This window comes from Diachasma alloeum, unplaced genomic scaffold, assembly GCF_001412515.2.
Source record: "Diachasma alloeum isolate Michigan unplaced genomic scaffold, Dall2.0 Dall_scaffold_00709, whole genome shotgun sequence".
Taxonomy (NCBI): Eukaryota; Metazoa; Arthropoda; class Insecta; order Hymenoptera; family Braconidae; genus Diachasma; species Diachasma alloeum.
Genome location: NW_021680840.1, coordinates 167,762 through 195,700, shown reverse-complemented (window position 1 = coordinate 195,700; position 27,939 = coordinate 167,762). Strand labels below are relative to the sequence as shown.

General features: G+C 38.1%; 1 protein-coding gene across 1 annotated transcript in view; it reads right to left on the bottom strand.

Annotated features, from left to right (window-relative positions):
• Window positions 1-7,968: 7,968 nt before the first annotated feature.
• The window catches only part of LOC107044277 (leucine-rich repeat and immunoglobulin-like domain-containing nogo receptor-interacting protein 2), a 149,638-nt gene continuing 129,667 nt past the window's right edge, over window positions 7,969-27,939 (bottom strand). Inside the window, exons 3-8 of the mRNA XM_015266075.1 lie at window positions 13,620-13,763; window positions 13,475-13,546; window positions 13,049-13,120; window positions 9,935-10,017; window positions 8,392-8,578; window positions 7,969-8,077 (exon numbers count right to left, since the gene is read on the bottom strand). Of these exons, the coding sequence (XP_015121561.1) occupies window positions 7,969-8,077; window positions 8,392-8,578; window positions 9,935-10,017; window positions 13,049-13,120; window positions 13,475-13,546; window positions 13,620-13,763 (667 nt within the window). The remainder of the gene's footprint in view (window positions 8,078-8,391; window positions 8,579-9,934; window positions 10,018-13,048; window positions 13,121-13,474; window positions 13,547-13,619; window positions 13,764-27,939) is intronic.

The following is a 27,939-nucleotide window of genomic DNA, read 5'->3' as shown; positions in this document are numbered from 1 at the left end:
ATATATATATATATATATATATATATATATATATATATATATATATATATATATATATATATATATATATATATATCAGGTGAAATCAATCAGTTGAGATTGACCAGATAAAGCAGTAAAACGAGGTTGCATGAGGAACAAAAATAAAAAATCTTTAACCGACTGTGATGGTTAGGTGGGTGAGGTATTGCTCCGGCGGACATCCAAGCTAAGCAGCGTTGAGCTGGGTTAGTACTTGGGTGGGTGACCGCTTAGGAACACCTCGCTCGCACAAAAATTGCGGGCGGTAGGTACGGTGTAGCGGCCTAGTGTCTCCATCTAGTCAGTGTGATAGATGGATATATTAGAGCACTGCACAAATCAGCCGGCTGTGCGACTGGGGTTTTACATGGTTTCCCGTGCAGTCCTAGCTCGAATGGGGCACAGCTAAGTGTAAGACGGCCATGATACCGCAGATAACAATGAGAGGAAAATAAAGGAGGGGAGGCAGGCTAGAGGAGGGGTTTCAAATCGAGAATTACTTCGATAAAACCAATGAAATAGAAAAATAAATAAATAAAAAATCTTTATTCATGTAAATGTAACCAAATATCGACTGCGGAGTTATGACGTAACACGAAAAATGGGGGTGGGATTTTACCCGAATTTCAAGGGATTTTGACATGATGCGGATAACTTTTTTTTTCAGCCCTTTGTATGAATTGTGAGTTGTGTGAGTTGATTTGATGGTCGAATAAAAGAAATGTTCGAAAACCAATTATCGTCAGAAGACAATTTCACATGATTAACCTTCATCGTTACAATTATCATCATCATAAGGTAATTTTCATCAGATATCTCTCATATCAGATTATCAGATCTCATTTTATGGTGAAATTGATGTGTTATTTGTGAATTTTCGCGCGGTAAAGAATGTGAGCAGCTATTCGAATTAATTCAGGTACGAAAATTCAACTTTTCATCTTTTTTTTCCTAATAATTTGCACAAATTAAACTCTTCAGAAGTTCGTGAAATGGCTCGACGGAAAATTACTCCAAATTCTCGACAACAGGAGATTTTTGAATCGCGTCAGAGAGCAAAGAAAAGGGGAAGTCAACAAAGAAGGCGTATGGCAATTGGTAAAAAAAAAAATTACCGAAGTCGAATTACCGAATCGGTATCCGGTCTAAATGTTGCGGTAAAAAATATTACGCCATAATATTACGGTAAATAATATTACGATCCAAATTGTTACGGGGTGTAATTATTATTGGTCGTTTTTATTATTGGAAATAATATTACAACGTTTTTACCGACGTCGGTGTTATTATTCATTATTATTTTCCGTTATTTATAGCATTTGTTTTGTTTCACAAATTCGTAATTTGTTGAATAAAAAACCTTTGTGTAATAGTAGTTTTGCGCCTTTTTGGCTGAGGATGAAGTGAAGAGGCATGGTAATTATTTCAACGCACCCGTGTCGAGCATTCCGATATAACTAACTTTTGTTGAAGAATTTTCGGTTTTGTGTGTGAATGTTTGAGGGAATTTTATTTTGTTTTGGGGGATTAATATAATCATACCAACTCAAACACCTGTTGAGTAATCGATGGTAACTGACCTCGGGTCATATTTTTTGGTATTGGGCTATTATTGTATCGATTTGATTTTCGGAGAATTCCTAATCGAGCGGATAAAGGTTTATCCTTGATTCCATACCTTTATATACGGTAATATTACGGTTCCATAATTTTTTGTCCCGTCATAATTTTCTGCGTAATATTTTGTCCCGTAATATTTTTTACCGTAATATAATGGTTCCGTAATATTTAGACCTGCAACCAATTGGTGAAAAAAAAAAATTACCGAAGTCAGTAATTGATCGAGTAAGAAGATACCGAGTAAAAAGAAAGAGAAAAGTTGTTAGTGACGAAGAGCATTATATTGGTTTCATGGCCGTAAAGTACTGCCATTGCGGGGCATTACATTTTTCCAAAGAAATGGTAAATAACAAGATAGATCTACGATCATTCGGTGATTGCTGCAGCCATGGAGTACAGCCATCCTCGAGTACTACGACAATTATTTGAAAGAGGACATGAACTGTCGAGTGAATTCTTGAATCGCATTTGAAGTTATAACTCATCATTTTCATTTGCATCTTTTAATACGCGTTTAGTAAATTTTCATGGAGAACGTTTGGGGCCGTATTGTTTCAAGATAACAGGACAGATTTACTACCAAATGAATACGGCATTTCGATTAGAACCTGACAAAGCAGCAACATATGGACAGTTATTCATTTTGGATTCGGACGATGCAAATCAAAAAAGGATTCATGCAATGCCAGATTTAAATGGAGAACTTTTAACTATTGTTGATTAAATTATTCGGTCAAGAAATGTATTTGCAAAATCTTATGCAATGATGAAAAAAGAAATCGGAAGACTCGAGAAGAGAGCGAGAAGAGCTGGAAAACCAATGCCTGCAGTGCAGATGTCTTTCTTACCACGAAGAGGTACGGACATACGTCGTTATAATCCACAACAATCTAATGAAGTGGCTATTATTTTCACAACAACTACTGATGGTGACATACGCGATACGTTCATAACTATTCGTAATGAATCAACTGAGAAATTGGAGACAATTAGTTCGATGGATTTTAAAGCAGAGCCTTTCATATACCCCTTATTTTAACCATCTGGAAATGAAGGCTGGCATAAAGATATGTGTCGTTTGAATAGTGATGAAGAACATGATACATGGTCCTTGTGGAAACTGGTGTTTAAAGAATGAAAAGTGCACGAAACACTTTCCGAAATCATTCCAACAGAGAACGATAATGGACAAAAACAGTTATCCCTGCTACAGAAGACAAGAAACTGGCAAATTTTATGAACATCCCAATAATTACATCGTAGATAATCGTTTCGTAGTTGCTTATTCTCCAAAATTGTTGACAATATTCAATTGTCATTGCAACATGGAAGTGACTACAAGCTTTAAATCTATTAAAATATCTTTACTTGTATATTCATAAAGGACATGATTCTGCTTCAATATCAATACGTGGAACTGCTGTCAACACAAATGAAACGGAAATCATACATGATAAAATCAATGAACATGTGGAAGCCCGTTACGTCAGACCTGTAGAAGCATGCTGGAGGATTCAGGAGAAAGAATTGTATGGAAAAAGTCATCCAGTGATTCGGTTTCCGATTCATTTGCCAGGCGCGCAACGAGTAACGATAAACTCTGGCATTGAAAGACTAACTTTGGACGATATTGTAGACCAGAAAAATATGTCGATAGATTATTTCGCATTTCGATTTCTCGGAATTCAGTTTCCATACGAGCCATAGAGTAGACCTCAATAATAACCGTTTGATTAGTCCTCAGCACACATTTGAGTGTTGAACATCTCACACGGTTCATTACAGTATCGTTAACAGAAATTCTCCGACGGTTATTCTCTTGTATTTATTGTCCATCAACTTTAATCAAGGTAAGTGATGGTATAAAATATTTCAGTAGTGAAGTTGTAAACTCAATCAATCGTTATTATTATTTTTTGCCCTTTTTTTGAATGGTCAGAACTGTTCTTCATTCCTGTTCCACAAGATGCCGCATGCCGAAAGATGTGCAAATCCAATGCGAGTTCTTGGGGAGAAAGGTCACAATGGAAAAAACCTGCGTTCAATCTCAGAAAGACTATGACAGACATTTCCATTCTTGCCAGAAAATGCAAAACTATGTAGCTCCTGTAGGAAAAGAGCTTTGACTTACATTCCTGGATCACTACCCTCTGAATCTTCATCGAATCGGGAAGTCTCTTCATCGTCATCACATGTTCCAGCCGATCGTTCGTCCAGTGCCACACCATTTCTAGTAGACATTTCTATGAGCAATATCGCAGGGAGTTCTTTGAGATCAGGTAATTCCTTCCATTCAATTGATCCTAATGGGGATGTGATTTTCAACGAAGCTTCAGAGTACGATGCTCCAACAGCAGATGATGATTCAAAAAGAGAGCACCACAGGAACATTCCAGCAAATTTTCGTTCTCCACGAGAATTGGAATTGGAAGAAATGTTGGATGGAGTCAAGCAAAAATTCAATACGATGACAGAATATTCTGAACGTATTCAACTCTTGATTATTGCTCCACCTTCCTGGAGTGGGCGAAAGCTGAGTCGTGAATTTGGTACGACAAGGTACACGGCTATGAGAGCAAAACAACTGCGAGAATAGAGAGGAATATTTGCTTCAACAGTTGCGAAGGCTGGGAAATCATTGCCCAAAGAGACAGTTGAAAAGATCCGGAGTTTTTATGAGAGTAATAGTCGGATGATGCCAGGGATGAAGAATAAAGTGAAGAACATGATGTAGAAGCGGATGGTCCTCGAGAACTTGAATGATCTTCATGAGAAATATAAAATTACTCATTCAAAGTCTCCGGTGGGATTCAGCAAGTTTGCGGAATTGTGATTGAAACTGTGATTGACACTGTAGAATTGAGGACTTGGCAATCTATGGATAGAACAACATTACGGACCCAGAGACTTCCAGTGTATGAATTTGTTGATGTACTTTGTGAGAGATTGAAAGTATTGAAATCTCATCATTTTATTGCCATACAACAAAACGCTTTCGTGAAAGAACGAAAGGGGAATTTAATTGAGGGTGAAATTCTAGTGCAGGCCGATTTTTCGGAGAATTATTCTTTCGTAGCTCAAGACGCTGCTCAATCGTTCCATTACAACAATGATCAATGCACTGTCCATCCTGTGGTGTATTATTATCGCCACGGCAATGATATTCGACATAGGAGTCTAGTCCTCTTATCTGACAGTCTCTTTCACGATACTACTGCAGTTCATTTAATACAACAGATTCTGATACGACACATAAAACAAGTCTGCTGCCGTAAACAAATTGATCTATGTTACAGATGGTGCTGGACAGCACTATAAGAATCGATATAACATGGCTAATCTTTTGTTGCATAAAAATGATTTTGGAGTTGAAGCAGAGGCGCACTATCATGCGACCGCGCGTGGAAAGACGGCATGCGATGGCGTAGGCGCAGTCTTGAAGAGGGAAGCAAGACGAAGAAGTCTGTAAATTACTAATGGTGAACCTATTCTCACTCTAGATGGTGTGTTCCAGTAGGCAAAGAATAATTTCAAGGATTTCGATGTCTCGTTCTACACTAAATAGGAACACGAGGATATGAAAGAACGGTTGAAAACAAGATTCGACAGTGCAAAGACGATTCCAGCAATTAGTCCGGGCGTCAGAGGTATACGCGCGGAAATAATATGTATTGAAGGTTTTTTGGTTTCTATCGTTTCTTTAAGATGTTAACTTTTGATAAATATCAAAAATTTAAACTTTTACTCGCCCCGGAACATATTGTTTAAACAAACAAAAAGGGCGATTTTAGCGTTTTTTTCGATTATCTCCCAAAATTTCCATTTTTGGTCAAAAAACATGACAAAAAGATGCCCCACAAAATTCTCTACAAAAAATGTATGTTTGGTGAATGACTAGATTTAGGGTGGATGTGGGATGAAAATGTGGAGGGAGATGTTGGGAAAATCATTGATGAGTCGGATTTAAAAAATCACTTTAATTTGTGGGATCGAACCACTTTGTTAAAACTTATGTACAGTCTTTGGTAATATGTAATTTCACTGGTGATAGTCTAATTTCACTGATGATTATCTTTGCACGTTAATCNTGGTCCTCGAGAACTTGAATGATCTTCATGAGAAATATAAAATTACTCATTCAAAGTCTCCGGTGGGATTCAGCAAGTTTGCGGAATTGTGATTGAAACTGTGATTGACACTGTAGAATTGAGGACTTGGCAATCTATGGATAGAACAACATTACGGACCCAGAGACTTCCAGTGTATGAATTTGTTGATGTACTTTGTGAGAGATTGAAAGTATTGAAATCTCATCATTTTATTGCCATACAACAAAACGCTTTCGTGAAAGAACGAAAGGGGAATTTAATTGAGGGTGAAATTCTAGTGCAGGCCGATTTTTCGGAGAATTATTCTTTCGTAGCTCAAGACGCTGCTCAATCGTTCCATTACAACAATGATCAATGCACTGTCCATCCTGTGGTGTATTATTATCGCCACGGCAATGATATTCGACATAGGAGTCTAGTCCTCTTATCTGACAGTCTCTTTCACGATACTACTGCAGTTCATTTAATACAACAGATTCTGATACGACACATAAAACAAGTCTGCTGCCGTAAACAAATTGATCTATGTTACAGATGGTGCTGGACAGCACTATAAGAATCGATATAACATGGCTAATCTTTTGTTGCATAAAAATGATTTTGGAGTTGAAGCAGAGGCGCACTATCATGCGACCGCGCGTGGAAAGACGGCATGCGATGGCGTAGGCGCAGTCTTGAAGAGGGAAGCAAGACGAAGAAGTCTGTAAATTACTAATGGTGAACCTATTCTCACTCTAGATGGTGTGTTCCAGTAGGCAAAGAATAATTTCAAGGATTTCGATGTCTCGTTCTACACTAAATAGGAACACGAGGATATGAAAGAACGGTTGAAAACAAGATTCGACAGTGCAAAGACGATTCCAGCAATTAGTCCGGGCGTCAGAGGTATACGCGCGGAAATAATATGTATTGAAGGTTTTTTGGTTTCTATCGTTTCTTTAAGATGTTAACTTTTGATAAATATCAAAAATTTAAACTTTTACTCGCCCCGGAACATATTGTTTAAACAAACAAAAAGGGCGATTTTAGCGTTTTTTTCGATTATCTCCCAAAATTTCCATTTTTGGTCAAAAAACATGACAAAAAGATGCCCCACAAAATTCTCTACAAAAAATGTATGTTTGGTGAATGACTAGATTTAGGGTGGATGTGGGATGAAAATGTGGAGGGAGATGTTGGGAAAATCATTGATGAGTCGGATTTAAAAAATCACTTTAATTTGTGGGATCGAACCACTTTGTTAAAACTTATGTACAGTCTTTGGTAATATGTAATTTCACTGGTGATAGTCTAATTTCACTGATGATTATCTTTGCACGTTAATCTGGTGAGTCACTGAATTTAAACTGAATTTAATCAACAGAGGTGATGTACTGAATAAAGGTATTAAACTTTGAATGGTATTTGACTGAATCGACTATGTCATTATCGTGACGATACTGAACCACAACTGAAGGACTGCTCGATATGAACTCCTAATAATGTTGATTAATACTAGTTAATAACTATTCGGTGAATTACTACACGTTGAATTATTCGTTGAGTTCTACTTAATACTTGTGGACTAGTTGAGAGACTACTACTTAGTTGATGTGAACTCGTTGAAATACGAATGGATACTATACGACGTCTACAGGCGATTTGCTCGAGATAGACTTATACGGTGAGAGGCTAAGCCTAAACTAATTCGTGCGTGTTTCGGTGACTTATGACTGATGACCCGAAGGGTCCCGGAGATTTTCAAAGTAGGCCGATGGTCGACCAGAATGTTCTGGAATTTTGGTTGCGTTTCAAACAATGTATTTATACTTTTTCCGATTAAGATAATAGTTTCGGAGATATGGCCATGTGATATATAGAGCACGTCCGGCTCGTGCGTTACGTAAACGTTGGAGAGGGCTCCGTCCGCTGGAAACCACGAAGTATAGTGGTGAGTCCTGCATGAAATCGATATGAAGAATATCTCCAACTAAAAAACCTTCATTTTTGCATAAACGATAAATGAAGTGATGAATAATTTTCTGACAGAGAAACATAACAAATAATAAGGGAATAACACTCGAAAATGAGGGATGCGAAGGTTCGACAAATTATAAAATACATTTTAAGACTCAAACTGGAGTGGAATAATTAAACTTGTATTTAAAATTCCTACATATTATGTCCTTGTATTAATGAAGAATTCTTCTCCTCTTCTGTTGAGGTCGGTCCGGAACTTCTACCTCCATCTGTATAGGGCAATCTCTTCTTTCTCCATCTTCAATTCCTTCAACGTCCCTACTGGCTTATGCTTCTCCCAATTCTTCTGCTGCTCTCGTTTCTTCACTCTTCATCAGACAGATGAATGCTTAAAAATTTCTCCAACTCAATGTCAATAAGTTCATCGACTTCTTCGATTTCAATCTCTACTTCCTCGATATTGGAACAAGTACGACCTTCGCAATGGGAGCAGATAATTGAACAATGAATCCCATGCTTACGACATGCCCATGGATACCATGCCTGACATTCATCTCGATTTTCTTCGAGGTAGGTGGAGATAAAATCGATTGTTTTCGGGGTGTTATTGACAAGAGGGCGGCCGGCGGGCTGGTCAGAATTCACACGTAAATTGAACTTACTGCAACATGACTCATGATACCTCCCCTCAGCGGCAACCAGATCAATTACACCGCCAATTCGGTGCATAACCTTTCTTCCCCACTCATCGTTCCTCTTCTCAGCTCTCTTTATCAGGTTTGTCTTAAAGTCGAGAGTAGATACATGTCTCACTACATCCCGGCCACTGGATTTTTTATTTTCATTTGCTACATATTTTTCTGAAGCATCTTTCCCACAAAATAAACAGTAGTTTAAAAAATCGAATGACTCCGTTCGAGTCGATCGACTCGTGCCGGGGCTGGAGTTTTGAAGACTGTTTACGGCTGCAACAATACATTTCTCCACAATGTACTTTGCTCTACATCGGACGTGCACTTGAATAGAGATCGGTTCTCTAAAAGTTTATGTTTATCGTCTTTTCGTCTGAGGCTCGATGCAATAAGTGTCTTTATTCCCCGTATTTTAACTATCTCACACTCACTCTCGGATAATTCTTTCGCACATATAAAACACGATTTTTCTAAATCCATTTCTCCAGTGTATACGGCGGTGGTTCGCTCGGTACTGAATAGAACTAGTCGAAACACGTTTTTTCCCCTCCCTTATGGGCCCCCCTCTGACCTGAAGGGACTCATGGCAGTCGCAGGAAGAAAGAACCCGCACCATCTGCCTTTTTTTGTATGGAAAGATACCATAACGACGGAACAAGGCTCGGTGAGGCTCGGTGCGGGCGCAACGTGAGAGTAGCTGACTGAAGGGCGCTCGAGCTTGAATATTCGCACGCGTATAGCATTGAATCTATCACTCTAATCCAAAAAATTGTAAATACTTTGTTTGAGATTGAAGCTAAATTGAGATGCCGGTTGGGGAAAAGTGGGATTGTGAAAGGAGTCGGAAAATTAAAACACGCGGAATTATAAAACCACACTGTTGATGTACTTTATTGTGGAATAACCCACGCGTCTTGATAAATTAATAATGTTACACTGTTGAGTTGCTCGACAAAGTCAATTAAATGATGATTTGAAAATGCACTGCACTTGAGATTCTCTCGATATTGACCTTGATGATTGACTCAAAATAATTGATAGTTAACTCGGAATTAATTGATAATTGAATTGAATTAAATAGAGACGCTATACGAAGCGCTAGACTCAAATGTATCGCGTTGATGTACTCCGGTGATGTACTCGATTGAGCGGTTACGGCGATACAGTACTGCGATTAGAGTAACTCTCTCGATGGCTAGAGCGATACTACTGACTTTTTCGGGGATTTTCTTCGTAGCTGAATGTGACCTCGAAGGGTCCCGAAGTTTCTCGAGATTTTCGTTGAGCCCGGTGACCGTTTGACTAGTTTGAATAGCTGAATTTCAAACATACTTTTTTCGTAGAAAATTTCGTGGAGAATCTTTTTGTATTTCATATTTTTCTACAAAAAAGCGATATTTTAGGAGATATTTAAGAAAACCGTTAAAATGACCCCTTTTGTTTATTTAAACAATAGGTTCCGGGGCGAGTAGGAGTTTAAATTTTTAGTATTTATGAGTTGACATCCTGAAGAAGCGATAGAAACAAAAAAACCTTCAATACATATTATTTCCACGATCGACTGATTTTGAGCCTCTGACGCCTGGACTGGATACAAAAAAATCACGGCTTCATTCCTGTGGGAGAAAAGGAATTATTGATTAAGAGATATTCTTCTGCGACTACGGGAGACGTTTTTGCAAAGGCGAAGAAACGAAATGGACGACGTACATTAAGATAGCCATTGTGATTCAGAAAAGTTCGATTTCAAATTGCTTTTTCTCTACAATTTAATGTTTATTTTTCAAATTACAAACTTAAAACAGACATATACTCCATGTTGATCTGAAAACTCATCAAATATTTGGTAGTTTGCGAATTCTCATTGTCGTTTACGTAAGTAGAGCTGTTAATAATCAATGAATACAACTTTTTTCTATAAAAAAACGTTTTTTATCCACTACTACTTATGCATCTCATTTTCAAATTATGCCGAAAAATTGCACGCTCATCCTTCGTTGAGGCATTCATCATTTCTCAGGAACAAAATTCGGAAAATCTGATTTTTCATGAGAAAAAAAATTTTCTCTCATCTCCATATGGCTATCCCATTTTGAAATACCCCGAAAAAGTTGAGTAATATCATTATCCATCGAAGAAAAAAAAAATTATTCGATTTTCGAATGGCCCCTGCATAACAGAAGGATTTAAATAACAAAAAACTTGAAAAATGACTCATTATTCTTCCTCGTGGTACTGTCGTATTTTTATTCCAAAAGTATATGAAAACACGAAAAAAATCTTTTTTTATTCATCAAAATCAGCCAATTTGTTCGCAAGATATGATTTTGCCAAAATTTGAGCTTTTGTTATTTGTCCTGGCCAAACAATTAATGTTAAAGGAGCGAAAATTTAGAGAAAGTATGTACTCATGTAGTACTTGACTGGGACCATGCTAATTCAAGATTCTGAGAACCAAAAAATTCCAGGGTGGCTGAGTTGACATGGAATGTCCCAAATATGAAACGATATTCTTCGTCTGCAATTCATTTAGTTGAAAGAATAATTTTTCAGATTTCCAATGAAAAAAAAAACATCGTTTCCGAGCTAAATAAACAATCGAAAAAAGCCGAAATTCACATCAAATCTTATACGTGTTCGCGCTTCCGTCTCTCGAATCCCCTCCTAACGCGTTAACTGGCTCATGCCCTACCACACAATTAAACAACGGAATAACTCTATAATGAAGCATTGCAGAAAAAAATATGAAAATAATTTTTTTTACTGAAATTCATTCAGCTACAAAACAACCCTTTTGAGATTATTCCATAAAATTACGAATTCTCGAAATAAACGAGAAATTCTTCAGCGCGTATTACTGCGTAATATATATATGCGCTGTGATAATCGTTCCTTCCTGTGCGTTCACTCATCCATTCGCCTCCCTGCTTGGCCTCTTATATCGCATTGAGTGATTGTTCTCAGCGATTTTTTTCTGTCAGAGAGAATTATCTCGATTATAATAGGTACTAGAAAGAAATAAGACAAAGTCGTTTTCTGATAAATTTATGTATGAACAAAATAAACCTTTTTTGATTTCCATTTAAAAATTATTCTCCTGGAGACAGAAGTTCGCCTAAATCCATTCATCAAAAGATAGGAAAAATAATATTTTCAAAAAATTATAACTTTTTCAATTTTAAAAATTTTTCAATTTAAACGACTAATTTTTTAAACTCTCATCTGTAATTTATCAAGCTCACCCCGCCCTCTACATCTCTCTGCCTTTAACCCCTACCCTTCAGCCCCTATCCCTCAACCCCTAACCCTCAGCCCCCCCAGCCCCTACCCCTCACCGTCGAACCTTCAAGACCTTTCAACCACCCCCTCCCCCTCCTCACCCGTTTTGCCCCACCCCTTCCTCACTTCCCCTCACCCAACCTTCCAGAACCTTTTACCACCCCCTTCTCCCACCGACCCGCTCTGCCCCTCCTCGCCGAACCTTCTAGAACCTTCTCATTTCTCAAGGTCAAAGTGAGCCAGAATCGCTATTGCTATACTACTAATACGCATTTCTCCGGTTTGAGTTAGTGGGAAACCGTATCGGAGCTTGGGACTAGAGTCATCATTTCTTCTGGTTTTGTTCCAATGGTCGTTCTGGTAATAACGACCTGGCGCCCAAACGCTATCATTTCAGGGTTGTTTAGGTGTCAGAGGGCTTCGAAGTAGGTGGAGGGGCCCGTGAACCTCTTAAAATTGCGTTATAATATTAAAGGTGGCACGCCGCATTATGAAAAACATTCTTAGTAAATGTTTTCAATGATAAGTCAATTTTAAATTGTATGTTTTAACTTTATTCATAATTAATAACACCTGAAAAACATGAAAAAACATTGAGGACTAAGAGAACGAAAGCACAGCCAGCTCGCTCAGACGTCAAAAGCGACCGTGGCACCATCCCTCCCATGGGGTGATAGTAATTCCAGCTTGGGATCCCCCAAACTACGAGGACTTAGTCTCCACTTTAACCTATCCTCTTTGCTTTTCCTTGATGTCTTTTTTTAAAAAGGATGATGGGGAAAAAATATTTAAAAAATGTGAAATAATAGCGCATGTGTCAGTAATTAGGTCCCATCGTAGTGCAGTGCTCTTAGGAATAATTGGTAGTTTTTTTATGCGTATTGACCGCCATTTTTGTGTTATGATGAGTATCAAAACAGAGAATCTAGTGGAAGGTTTCATCTGAGAGTTATACACTAATTACGGTTTTCACCCCTCTCAGACCCAATTTCCGACCTCCTGGAGGTGATAGTCTATTGCATTATGTGCATATCATATTTTTTATGAATCTCTATCCCCACCATTAGGATCCCCGTGAAAAGACTTCTTCTAGGGAATCCCCTAGGAGGGGGGGGGGGGAGCATGGGTAAGCTTCCCAAATATTTTAATAATTTATTGGCATAATAGATTGAAAAAATAGGACCAAAATAGAAATTATAGGACCAAAAAAATTGAAAGGGGGAACTCGAATTTTTCGCTTACAAAATTTTTGTGTAAAAAGAAAAAATAGAAAAACCGCGGGGATTTCCTGATTATGCGATCACTTAAGAGTCAAAAAACTTATTTTTTTTTTTTATAAGTGGGAAACAAAATTGATAATATACTTACAAGCGTTCTAGGGCCATCAAATCATGAAATAAAGTTGTTTTTACTGCGCTGATTTTGTTAGCAGATAAGTCACTAAGCAATACAAAATTACAGAATTTAATGCAAATACATCCAATGATGCATGAAATATAAAGTAATAGTAAAGTGATAAAATCAAGTCAAGTTGATTTTAGCTTCATCAATTTTTTTTAGCAAAACCTCCATTTCATTGAGGACGTTTCAAAGTCAATGATTCCTCTTTAGTGAAATTACGATTGATTTCGGGAGAAACATTACCGCTTGATATTTTCTTTCCAAATCTTTCACTCCTGGAATACATCACCATCTCGGAAAATTTCACGTTTGATTTGATTGATTTCATCACTCCACATCTAGAATATATTAAATGTGTTGTAAAAATTTCAATATTCTATTTTGTATGCTTACAGTTTCTTCAGATTTAATAATGGGCGGAAGACCAAAGGATTGATGGATGCAATTTGGTTTTTGCTCAAATCTCTGAAATTTCGAAAAAATGTATCGATTTAATAACAAAGACAATATGGCCGGGCATTTCACATTGAATACTTACAATCGTTCTAAACCTTCTAATCCATTAAAACATCCTTCGTCCAGAGCTGTAACTTTATTAGTCGAGAGATCCAGGCGTTTCAAATTCGTCAAATTCTGGAATGTTCCTTTTTCAACAAAGTAAATACTATTTTTACTCAAATCCCTGCAACAGAACATTCCTAATTTATAATCAAGTGAAAAAATGCCAACTCACTAATATTAAATTCTATACTTTTTTGTGTCAATTGTCGGAGTTGATAAATTCAAGTGATAATTTCCCCCGTCACTCGTGGACCAATAAGGAGAGAATTATATCGATTATTTTTCCCTATCGGATTTCGACCAATTAGTGCGTAATATTTGAGGCTACCGGACAGGTTCATTTTGGATAATTTCTCCTAGCTTTTGAATATTTCGCAGCAGCTCTTCATTTTTTGGCTTATTTCGGATTGAGTGTTGTATTTGACAGTGTATTAATATAATTTGTTCAAATCTTCCCTAATTAACCTCCTGATGTTGTCCACTGCGCTCTGATTGGCCGAAATTCGACTGCGAAAATAATTTGATAAATACCCCTCGAGCGGCATCCGTCTAGGTGGAGGTTTTTCAAGTCGACAAACGAAAAGTCGCAGATGTAACTTGTACACGATCGGTCGATACACGCATTGTAACTCACAATAGTTGATACACTAACGCGCAGAATGCACATCAACACATGCACAAACATATAAAAGACTTCGTCCACGACTGAGGGAGTAGATTACTCGCTGGCGTAGGAAGTGAGACCTGCAAAGTGTAACGCATGTGAAGTTTTATACTTTCGGCACAAGAAATTTACAAAACATGGCATTATTTTTTCGGTAAATGATTCACTAGTAATCAATACTAGTAGTAATATACAATCGTATGTAGAAAACATGCTGTGGAATTACCATTGTATATCCAATCTAGGCATGCAAGTTCACACGGTACGAATATTCACTATTGAAATGTGCCCGTGAAAAAATGAATGTTTAATCTTGAAACCCACCAGGTAAGCGAAATCACATAATTACCCGTTCAATAATATATACTGTTGAGATTAATCAATCATAGTCCTTACTTCGTTTGGAATGAGAATTACTGATGCTGAGTACCGATGCTGCATACACGTACCTGAGACTAGTAAGCAATATGAGCTCAATGAGACCGTTTGCTTATAGAGATTGGTTCAAGGAGTCACATTTCACTATGCCATGGGTCAGAATATGAATCATACTGTTTAAAGCCAATAAAAATGATACTCCATAATAGAGCGAAGACGTGACAGTTCAACATACTAGTGGAATAGAATAACTTGGTCGCCAATATTTCGATAAACAATTGACGCGATTGCACAGGTGTTAACTACACATCTTTTGAAACTCCATTAGTGCAGGAGGCATGACAATATTCGACACATGAATTTTCAAATATAACCAAATCGATACCGTACTGAGATATCGCTCAATATTCCGTTTTTGAATAATCTCTCATCCATCACTTCGAATTCGTTGGAATTAAGTTTCTACACAAGAGTTCTAATTTGAGTATAACATGACACTAGCCCGAATTTATAGACTACTTCGGCATTTATGCGTTTATTACACAGTTTATTTGTATTCGGCGTCTTTGTGTACATTGATATAATCCTATGCCAAAGTTGATCAATGTTCTACAGCAACCGTAATGCGTGTACAACATATCCAACGCATATTCCTTGTATGTTCATTCTAATTTCCTTTATGTATAATCGTCAGTCTCTAATTTAATAATTCCAGGCGTATTCAAAGCACACGACTTTCTGATTTTTTCATGTTTGATGAATACTCTGTTAATTCATAGTAACATAAAGATTTTTTGCGCGATTTCTAATGATAAATAAATAGGCTTTCCTGCGCGGTTATTACAGAAAATTCCATAGACAATATTTTGTAAATAGAAATGAATAGACTTCGATTTATTTATGCACATTATTTTCTTGACATTCGTTCTACAGCAATTTGGGGCACAAATTTTCCAAGCTCTTTGTCTCTGCATTTTTTCTTCTTGGGCATCATAAAATTCAAAAGCAAAAAACTTGAAAAATGTGTTTCCAAAAATCCCCATCCAGATAGTCAGGTTGTCGACAACAAGTTGTCTGTTGTCGACGAACTTTGAATTGAATCAATAACTCTATTTTTCTGTTTGATTTTCTTGGTTTAATTGGAACGAGTGAACTTATAGTCTGTATTATCTGTTCGTTTGTATTATATTGCTGCTCGATATGCAAAATTATACCCTCAGAGGATCCGATGGAAATGTAAACAATTCGCAACATCAGAATGGACACTAGTGAACGAAAGATAATGGTAAAAAGAGGTAAAGCAATCGAAAGTGTACATGAATAAGCAATGGTAATATGGTCTCAAATAATTGACTCACCGCATTTGAACACGGCCTGAATGAGCGCCAGTTTTTGGTTTGGCTAACCATGGTTAGGCCTCGGTTAAAGTTAAGTCAACTCCGGGTTTAGATCCCCGATTGATCGTGTTCAATGGTGGGGGGTACTAACTCAACTTTAACCACGGGTTAACCTTGGTTAACTTAAACCAAAAATTGGCCCTGAGAATAATCGCAGTGTCTTCGTGCTCGCGAATATAACATCAATGGTACCCGCAGGTAAGTAACTTTCTATATTCCATAAAAAATGAACACAACTCATTGAATCGTCATGTATCTGAGAAATGTATATGTAGAGTCAAGTAAATTCATTTTTTTTATGAAATCTTTTCCATTAAAACAGGATATATCATCTCGGAGACTTTGATTTCTTCCAATATTCTGTTTTTTTAGCATTAACCTTTTTTCTCCAACGTGTATGACCCGTTTTCTGATATTTTTCAGCCGAAGGACTTCGTCTATTCAGTTACAGTCCTAAGTTATAATGGCGGACTCATTTTCTTTCTTCATGCAGATTACGGAACGTGCAATTCACGATGAGATGAAAAAATAGAAAAACGTGAATATCTCGGAAACTTTGTATGGACGGGTAATATTCATATATGGACGTCCACATGTGTTGAGGCTTCAGCCTCACGTCACGGCAGGTTGGTCCGCTGACCACGAGCGGCAGCACCTCCTGGACACGGACCTGGGTTACCGACCGTGTCCAATTAATTGGGACCAACGGCACCTGCCGCGACACTTGTCCCCTCTCGTCACTTCCGGCTTCTTCTCTAATCGCCTCGTGACAAGTGTGCATCGTGCCATTCTCTCTCCGCGATTATATCTCAAATTTTTGTGACCATCTCAACCGTGAAAAATCTCTACCGTGTCTCGACACAATTATTAGTTGACAGTGGTTATTTTGTTGTAAATATTTTTGACTGAGTTCTGTATTTTTACGGAAAATACCGTTTTTTTGTGACTCTACCCACGCGCACTGTGTCAGACATTATTTTTGGTGAACTTCTCAACCCTTTCCCGAATCCCGGCTCTCCATCGGTTTTTTTTGTTTAACTCTCGCCAAAACAACATGGAAAGAGGCCACTTTGTCGATTCTAGTTTCCGAGATATTTACGTTTTTGTGTCAGCAACTCCCATTTGCACCAATGTTAAATTGTTTTTTCCATCTTCTCCAACGACGTCATTTTTGACCCTATGAAGGTCATTTTGGGTTCAAAATGTGCGGAATATTATCAATATTATCAGAGTATGCATAACACCATATCGACAAAGTGGTCCCTTTTCATGCGGATGTCCTCATATATTGATTGATCTCGATATGTGGCAGCAAGACGAGTATTTTGAAAACAAAAATTGAAATCGGACCAGCATTGTATGAGATATTGAGCAAAGCAGTTTTTCACAAAAAGCTGAATATCTTCTAAACCACTTGTCCGGTTTCGCCTACTCATGAACTCATCCCGTAATATTATAAGAGCTACAATCTCAGCAAATTTCAATACACTATCCCAATTTTTTCGAGGGTTATCGTGTATACATCAATCATAAAAATATCATAAAAATAAAAAATGCCAATTATCATCAAACTGTCCCTAGTTCCGTATGGATATTATGACTTGATTTGATAGATATTATGACAAGGAACACTTTGACGTCAAAAAAATTCAATTAGTTAACGTAGTTTTGAAGATGTTGAGGGAAAACAATTTTTGAAAAATTGCTGTATCTCAAAAACTACTTGACCGATTAGGCGGAAAGTGCGCCCAGAGCTGCTCCCAAATGATAGCAATTATGTGACAAAATTTCAGATTTATAGCTGCAACTTTACTTGTCTTTTTGTTGAGATTCCTAAAAAATTTCCGAAAAATTTGCACACACATACGGACATACATACATACATTTTCTAAAAACATCATGTCTTCACGTTTCATGACATTCTACATAATTTTCAAGCAAAATTAGAAGCTCGAAAAAATTAGGGATTACAAGGCTTTCATCCGGAAGCAATAATAAAGGTGCGTTCGAGACAAAACAAGACGAGACTTGGTTTCGTCTGATTATCATTCTTTGAACAACCAATTGGATATCTTACAGGCAAAATACACGAAGGGTCAGAAAAATCATGAGGTAGGCAACATAACAGAGAATCTTGATCATTCAATCGTTTGACCCGTAAAACATCGAACTTTTCCAATATTAATTTGACCTTAAGTCATTCTGTTATCCAAGATGTCTGACTGAAATCACGGACAATATTCCACTGAAAAATTGATTCTCAGTTTTGTCTCCAAAACTTCTAGTATTTAGTAAAATTGTTACAAAGGGTCAAAATCCCTTATTTGACACTTATAAGTCTATTTGATGTTACATGGTGGGGTAACGAAGGGGACCTTTGTGACCCTGCAGATCCTTGGGGCTTTTAGGCTCACAAAAGGTCAAGAGGGTCAAAATCTCTTATTTGAAATTGTTATAATTTTTTTTTCAATTATTCATCATCTTTTGCTATTCACCATATTTGCATCTTTCTCAGACTCCACTCAACTGAATACATGATGGCGGTGATGGATCGTAAAAGACGTCAGAAAATCACGAATTTACACTATAATCATCTAATGAATTCAGCCCCCAACAATAACCACATTGAAGTGGCTAACTCCGGGGACGTAACAATAATTCAACGTAATTATTTCTTAACTCAACACAAATAGTTCTTGACTCAACGCAAATCGCTGTAAACATATCAATATGCCTTAATGGAATTTATCTCAAGATATAAGAAAACCGAATTCTTCATCGGATTCCTTATAGAATACAAAACGGAATCCTATGGGAAGTTTGTATACATTATAGCTTCAATATTTCAGTTCCACCGCCCTTTCCATAAATCCTACGATAACAAATTTTGGTAAAAATTCTCAATGGCATATTCTATTTAGGAAGATATGAGCTTGATAGAGATGGTAGCGATGGGGTTCAATTTCATGGTCCTGTATTATCTTCAAACGATGAAAAAATTGAAAATAGATCTGGCAATCGTCGTGCCAAGAGAGGACGTCATCAATACAATCCTCGTCATGGAAGAAGAGCGAACAATCAATAATCACGATTTCATTGAGAATTAGAAAGAAGAACAATAATAAATAATGAATAATAATGAATAATGTGGTCAGGTGGTGGCACTCACGTGAGCTGGATCGCTGGGGGGTTGCGTCTTGAGTTTTCGGGGGATAAATCATAAGTTTTTGGGGAAAAGTTGGAGAAAATTGAGGGGGGGGGGGTTCTTCAAGAGGAAAACTTTGAAGGAAGTGATGAATTGGGGGTGAAACTGTGAAATTTGGGAGGTTTTTCAACAGTTTCGGGAAGGGCGGGCGTCGAGGTTAGGTGACGTCAACGAACTGAGACGAGGGGAGTGAGGAGGGCGAATAAACTGGCGGCAAGCACCTCGGATGGACATGGAAGAGAGGTTAAATGTTGAGAATCAAGGGATGGGCCTCTTGGAGGTGAGGCTGCGACTGTACTCTAGAAGGAATTGCATGGTGACAAAGACGAAAAGGAGTGGGGTCTGTAATAAGTTAAGTACAACGCGAGGTTGCTGATCATGAATACTTGGTGCTGGGGTAAGGAGATTGGCGATGGTGGCACGGCTGATACAGATATTGGGGGAAGGACCGCAGACGCTTAGTGACGTGTTGAGAAGGGTTGGGGGGATTTGTGAAATTTTTTTAATTTTTTTGGTGAGGCTGCAGCCAAGACGAGAAGGAAGGGGGGCTGCTGTCTAGGGAGATCAATCAAGAATCTGGGATAAGAGCTGGGGACTGATATGATGCGGGTGTATTGGGATGGGGCCACAAGTGGTGTGGCAACTGTCGAGAACAAGAGGTGGTAGCGCATTGACGGTTTGGTGGCAGCAGCCCAGAGTGGGCTGGGGTCGCCAAGATTGCTTGAGGAAAGGCTGACCCTGTGTATGAGGATCGGAAGATCGAAGGGTCTAGCTGAATTAAAATTTTGGGAACGAGTGTAACCAAGCTGACGAGTATGTCGCGAAATTGCGGAGGTGGTTCCTTCGTGTCGAACAGCTATCAGGAGGGGTAACGCCCGTTGCATTTCCTGTCTCCACTGTAGCAGCTCCCTAATCTCTGGAGAGGGGCTGGGACTCGCTTCTGTTGTAGAGTTGATTGTGGACGCCCCTCAATCTTCTACTTTCTCGAGACCCTGGAGAATCGGCGGAAATAGGCCAACTTAGGGCAACACATCTTAGGGCATCTTCTTCTTCACTGCTTCACCAGTGAACCTTGGAACCTTAGGGCTGGACTCTTCACGCGGAACAGTGGGGAGTGCCAGTATGGCAGGAGAGGGGAATCTGGATGTACTAACCTACTTTTTGTCTCTTATCTTTGCTATTAGTATTGTAAGGGGTGGGGAACAAAATGTAAAAACCCGAGAGGGTATACATGTGAAAATAAAATAATAAATAATGAATAATGTATAATGAATGAATGAAATAATTAAATCATGCATGACTCTTTCGATGATACGAGAGGTGAAACATGATTCGCCTTCAGATTCATATTCAGCCGCTGGATTCCTCTCTACAACACGTTGTTGTCTCGCCAACCGTCGCTGGAAACAATTTTCTCAGCAGTTGATCGTTGCATATCGGTCAATTGATATACAGGATGTCCCATAGCATGTGACCAAAGTAAATTGCAAATAACTTGGATACAGTAAAATGTAAATAATTGTTCTTTTTTTATTGTACAAGGAACATTCGGGAAATTACAATACAATTCCTTCCAAGTGTCCGCTATCACTTGTACTACAGAACTCTATCCTACGTTCCAAACTGGAATAGATGCGCTGTATTGTGTTTTTATCAACAGCTCGGATAGCATCCCTAATTGCGTTTTGCAACTCTCCTACCGTCGTCGGATGCTTCTCATAGCACTTGTCCTTGAGAAAACCCCATAGGCAAAAATCGGAGGGATTGAAGTCCGGACTGTAAGGCGGCTATTCCATGCCCCCATGGGCATACTTAGGGTAACCTAAGCCTAACACANTGTCCCATAGCATGTGACCAAAGTAAATTGCAAATAACTTGGATACAGTAAAATGTAAATAATTGTTCTTTTTTTATTGTACAAGGAACATTCGGGAAATTACAATACAATTCCTTCCAAGTGTCCGCTATCACTTGTACTACAGAACTCTATCCTACGTTCCAAACTGGAATAGATGCGCTGTATTGTGTTTTTATCAACAGCTCGGATAGCATCCCTAATTGCGTTTTGCAACTCTCCTACCGTCGTCGGATGCTTCTCATAGCACTTGTCCTTGAGAAAACCCCATAGGCAAAAATCGGAGGGATTGAAGTCCGGACTGTAAGGCGGCTATTCCATGCCCCCATGGGCATACTTAGGGTAACCTAAGCCTAACACACGAGTGCCGTAAACGGAAAAAAGTATTTCAAATACTCCAGCAGTCCTGTATGGGGCGGCATCATCTTGCATGAAGTAGAAATTTTTGACTAACTAATTTTTTCGTGCCCAAGGAAAGAAGTTCTTTTTCAAGAACTCACAGTAAATATCAGCACTGATTGCCGGACTCTCAATAAATTCAAGAAAAATATCTTTTGTTATAATTGCCGCCCATGCAGTGACTTTTTTCGGGTGGGAGGACTTGGTTTTAATAACGTGAGGTGACTCAGTCCCCCAAAAGCGAAAATTTTGTTTATTTACTAAGCCACCTAAGTAGAAATATGCTTCGTCCGAGAAGATGATATTCTGTGCCTTCATTTCCTTGGATTCAAAAAATTGTGAAGTTCTTGGCAAAATTGCACACGGCGAGCCATCGCCTCCTCAGTTAAAAATTGATATGTAGAAATTTTGTAGGGATGGAAGTTTAAAAGCACTTTCAAGATGCGGTGAAGTGAAGTTTTTGAGACTTTCAAGGTTTCAGAAGCCTTTCGAAGAGTATCATTTGTATATTTTTTAAAATCTTCTTCAGTTGTGCGGACAACTTCATCCGTGGTTACAGCACGTGAAGGACCAGGATGCTCATGCCTTCTATCGTCTAGTGTACCATACTGATCAAATTTCTTAATTATCCTGAAAATACTCATAATTGGTCGAAAAATGCGCCAATTTTCAACAAAAGAAGAAAACAAAATTTTTTGGATAGTTAGTTCATTCACTTTATTTACCGTTTGAGACTCGAATCAGACACTCCAGTGTGTGTGCCATACTTAGAATGAAATGCTCTTATAGCTGCAGTAGCTGAATCTCCTTTTCGGTAATATGATTTGATGAGGAATGATTTTTGTTCGATGGTTAAATTTTCCATTTTAGTGCTGGAATTCCCGAGTGACTAAAGCATGAATAAAATTTGCGGAGAGTCTCCACTTCAACCATATATTAGACTTTGGACTGCACTGCCACCTTGCGGTATTCTACACAATTTACTTTGGTCACATGTTATGGGACACCCTGTAAATGATCCTTTGCAACATATTGCCGGAACATCTGCTATGGTCGATTCACCACTCTCAGTAAATAAGAATGGTGTCGTCTCATAACATTTGGAATAAAATTCACGTGAGGGACGTAAATAAGTGGTTCGTTTGTCGGTAGTCTGGTCAGCTCATGGTGATAATCCTTCGCGATCAAACAGCTTTGAGATATTGCACTCTCCATGCACTCCAGTCCAGGGGACCGCTCAAGTACATCTCAGCAATGTGCGATTCCAATCGCAATATTCAGTTCCATTGAATTGATTTTTTCATCTTCAGTTTTATGCTTGAATTTATCCATTTCTCTGACGTTAGATACTTGCACATCACTGATATCTCAGTCTATGTTTCAAGCCACTCGATTTTTACTTATCTTTCTGCTACACTCAGCCATTCCTCTATTATTTTGATGAATTCAGAAGTGGAATCACTTGTAGTGAGTAGGTATCTTGCCTCTATCCAAGACTGGAATATTTGTATAAATATCTGAGAATTTTGCAATCATGTCTTCTACGATTTCGTCTTAATTTGATTACTCCAGTGCAAATTTCTCACCAATGTTACCAGTACACTGCATTATTTCATTGAGAAGAATGACCTTACCCACTTGCCCAGTGAGAGTCTGAAGTTCCAAATTAAAGACCTTTTTCAATCCATAGAATCTGAAATTTCTGTACAATTTATTCCGCTGACATTATTCCTGTACACAGAGATAATATCAACAGAATCAATTGAACAAAAATTTTCTAATGTCGAATAGCTAGAATTGTCTATATACTAGTTGAAAAAGACAAAGATGGACAACTTCCATGCTTTACGATAGCAAGTTGCTGATTACTCAACGGTTACAAGTACTCTACTTATTGTCGACAACCTGGCTATTTAGGTGGGCGTTTCTGGGAACATATTTTCCAAGTTTTTTCCTCTTGTATTTTATGTTACCCAAGAAGAAAAACTGCAGAGACAGAGAACTTGAAAAATTTGAGTTCCGACCTTTTTAAGAAAAAATGTCAAGAGGAAATAAATTGCATAAATGAATCGGAAACTATTGATTACCCTTCATAAAATATTGTCTATGGAATTTTCTGCAATAACCATGCAGGAAAACCTATTTATTTTTTATTAGAAATCGCGCAAAGAATCTTCATGTTACTATGAGTTAACGGAGTATTCATCAAACATGAAAAATCAGAAAGTCGTATACTTAGAGTCCACCTGGAATTATTGCATTAGACATTGAAGATTGTACACGAAGGAAATTAGAATGAACACATAAGGATTATGCGTTGGATGTTGTACACGCATTACGGTTGGTGTAGAACATTGATTCACTTTGACATAGGATTATATGAATATCCACAAAGACGTCGAATGCAAATAAACTCGTGTAATAAAAGCACAAATGCCGAAGTTATCTGTAAATTTGGGCTAGTGTCGTGTTCCACTCAAATTGGAACTCCTGTGTAGAAACTTAATTCCAACGAATTCGATGTGATGGACAAGAGATTATTCAGAAACGGAATATTGAGCAATATCTCAGCGCGGTATCGATTTGGGTATATTCAAAAATTCATGTGTCGAAAATTCTCATGCATGTACTAATGGAGTTTCAAAAAATGTATAGTTAACACCTGTGCACCTCTAGTTGCGTTTCGTAGAGAATATTAACATTATGCGTTTTATATATGTATATTTTTATCAAACGACAAATAATCGCATCAATTGTTTATCGAAATATTGGCGAACCAGTTCTTCTATTCCACTAGTATTCCTCTATTATGGGATATCATTTTTCTTGGGTTTAGAGAGTATGATTCATACTCTGACCTATGGCATATGGAAATATGGCTCCTTGAGCTAATCTCTGTAAGCAAACGGTCTCATTGAGCTCATATTGCTTACTAGTTTCGGGTACGTGTATGCAGCATCGGTACTGATGAGATATCAGTAATTCTCATTCGAAACGGAGTGAAAACTATGATTGATTCATCTGAACAGTATATGTTATTGAACGGGTAATTTTGTGATTTCACTTACCTGGTGGGTGTCAAGAATCATTTATTTTTCACGGCCACATTTCAATAGTGAATATCCGTATCGTGTGAACTGGCATGCCTAGATTGGATATACAATGGTAATTGTACAGTATATTTTCTACAGACGATTGCATATTGATTACTAGTGAATCATTTACCGAAAAAATAATGCCATGTTTTGTAATTTTCTGGTGCTGAAAGTGTAAAAATTCACATGCATTACGCTTTGCAGGTCTCACTTGCTATGCTAGCGAGCAATCTACTCCCTCAGTCGTGGACAAAGTCTTTTATGTTTTCACATGTGGTTATGTGCAATCTGCGCGTGAGCGTATCACTATTGTAAATTAGAGATTGGGTAGACAATGGAAAATGCCAGTTTGTTGATAGTGTTGTTTGCCAGTGAATTAAGATGTAATAACTGAACAATGTGTTCAGAGTTCCTGACATGGAATATTTCAAAGAATAATATGACTATGTACTTAATTGTCGAGAAGCCTGAGGAAGCTTAAATAATAAGCGAAACGTCGCGATCGACAATAACTTAGTACAGTTTATTGTTTTCTCCACATTCTCCATGATCCTGATTCCCGATAGTAAATAATGGAGATGAATAATAATTTCATTACTTTTTATTGGATTAGGTCGATGGTTTTCCGTGAGTTTTTTTTGGCATAATTGATTGGACTCCTTTTTCCGAGCTATTTCCGAGTAGTTTCGGTTCCCTCGTGTCAGCCACGCGTAGGGCTTATGATCCAGTGAAATCGTCCGCATACCTTTCTCTTCGATTCTCGGAATTCTCGAGCATTTGAGGATTAATGAATGTTTTCGTACATTTTTGCATTGTCCTCATGTTATTCTATAACACCTGAGGATTTCGGTATTTCAGCATTGTAGTCGAGTCGACCGATAAAATATTATTTTATTTTCGGTTTTGTTAGTAGGAAAATGAGTATCATTGTAAATTTTTCTTTTTCTTGAGAACCATGTGTAAAAATCAGGTAAATTATTTATTTTTGAAATTTTTAATAGTGGAACATGTAAGGACAATGTCGATTTCTTTCTTTTTGTAGTTTGGACCGCTCGATAAGCCGTTTGCACCCGAAATCTACCCCTCTCTCCACAACCTAGCATACTGAGCGAACCGAGGACCATGACCTTTCCCCGAAAATCTAGTTTCTCGATCATTTTTTGTTTGTTGGTTTAGTTTTGTGGGATTCCGAATTTGTTATCTCAGATGTTTCCAGTTTGGTAATTCCGGATAAAAATTATCAGGCGCCCAATATTGGTTTTTTTGGAGTTCAATTAGATTTAGGGGAAGAAAGGCAAACGTGATGGACATTTTAACTCCCATAGAAAAATGTCACGTTACAATGAAGTCAACAGATCAGTTATAGACTTCCCCGAAGATTGCGGAATATTGCCGTTTCAGGTGATTCTGTTTCATCCGACCATATCTCGCCCAGATTTTTTATTTAATCTTATTCTTTCAAAAGTACTTGATATTTTTCACGATCATCAAAAGAAGCTAGGGAGAACAGCATACGGCATAATTCAACACGAATAGCGTAATTTTCTGCACAATATGACTGACTTTTATCCAGGGACCTGGAACGCATATCTGTTACGATTTCGTTCCCTCTTCGTTACTGGCAGGAACCAAAGGCGACTAACGTTACCGCCAGGAACGAAATCCGGGAGCGAAAGTTGAGTAACGATACCGCCAGAAACAAAATCCAGGAACGGAAATTGAGTAACGTTACCGCAAGGAAGGAAATCCACTCGTGGGATTTTCGTGCGCAGCTCCCCCGCGCATGAGATATTCGTGCGCAGCTGTGTTGCGCACCCACTGCTACTGGGCATACACAATTCCCGTAATTGAAACGTGGCGAAATTTATGCCGAAAATAATCTTCTGAACGGAAAACAAATAAATGTCACGTATAAAAAATTTAAAGATCATTTTTACAGCATCCTACGTATTAATTTATTGATTAATGGTCACTATTCCTGATTTATTGGAATTCACTGAAGATCTAATAACTTGAAAACGTTTTTCAACATAGTATTAGGTATTGACATTGACACAGCAACGCTAATAACACGGTACAATTTTAAGGACATTAACATGTTTGAACGTTGTATTTCCTTGTGACTCTGGTGACCCTATATTCATTTAATGTCAAACTTCATGAAGATCACAAGGGAATGATCAAATTTCCGAGGGTCACGAGTAGATGGTAAAATTTCACGAAGGCATACAGCGCGAGGGTCACAAGAGCTACAAGGGGAAGATCACATTTCAGGAGGGTCAAATGTTAGAAAGTCATGAGGAAGACAAGAGAATTGACAAATTTTACGAGGGGGAAACATCTTGAGGGTCACGGAGGTCACAAGGGGTAGGTCAAATTTCGCGAGGGTGAAACTTTTCATGAGGGTCACCAGGGTCTCACCGACCCGACCCGATCTGACTCGATCTGATTGTCAAATTTCACTAGGTTCAAACATCACGAGGGTCATCAATGACAACGAAAAGGTCATATTTCACGAGGGCCAAATAGTCCATACGCTAGCCCTGATTCTGTATGCACTACGAAATTGAGTCAATGTTTAGTTATATACCATCATATCACGGAAACCGTTGCGGGTGATGGAAAAAGTTTCAAACAAAATCTATTTGACATGTCAAAATACACATTCTTTGTTTTGATACTTCTTTCCCTAACTATCATAGATAAAAAGTTATAGGGAGTGGGAGGGAGGCGGGCGGTGCATTAGCCCGCGAGGTGTCGGCACCCTCCGATGCGTTTATCGGCAAACTCGATAGAGATGGAGGAAAGTAGTTCAGACAAAAAATGGTCAGCATCAGATTTTACATACAATCATGTATTTGAAATTTTTCTCTATACCTAGCCGTTAATGGAATATTTACGCTCTTGTGCTGTATGATGGGGCAAATTACATCCAACGTCTTTATTCAATACAGTTTCGTGACAGAATGGTTCGACATATGGAGAAAAATTTCGCATCTAAGTAAAATATACATAAATTTAATATTGTGTCGTTTTGTTATATCTCCATTAATTACAGGAAATAGCCCCTGAGTGAGAGCGTGAGCGGTCCACGCGCTCGTCGGCGACACCTCGTGCAGGGGCTAATGCACCGCTCACTTCGCTCCCACCCCCGATAATTAGTTATCTATCATAATTAAAAAAAAAAGTTATGCAAGAAAAAACGTTTATTTTTACATTTAAAAAATTTTTCTTTGAAACTTTTTTACTCATCTGCAGCCGTTTCCGTGATACGATGGTTGAAACAATTGATTTTTTATAAATA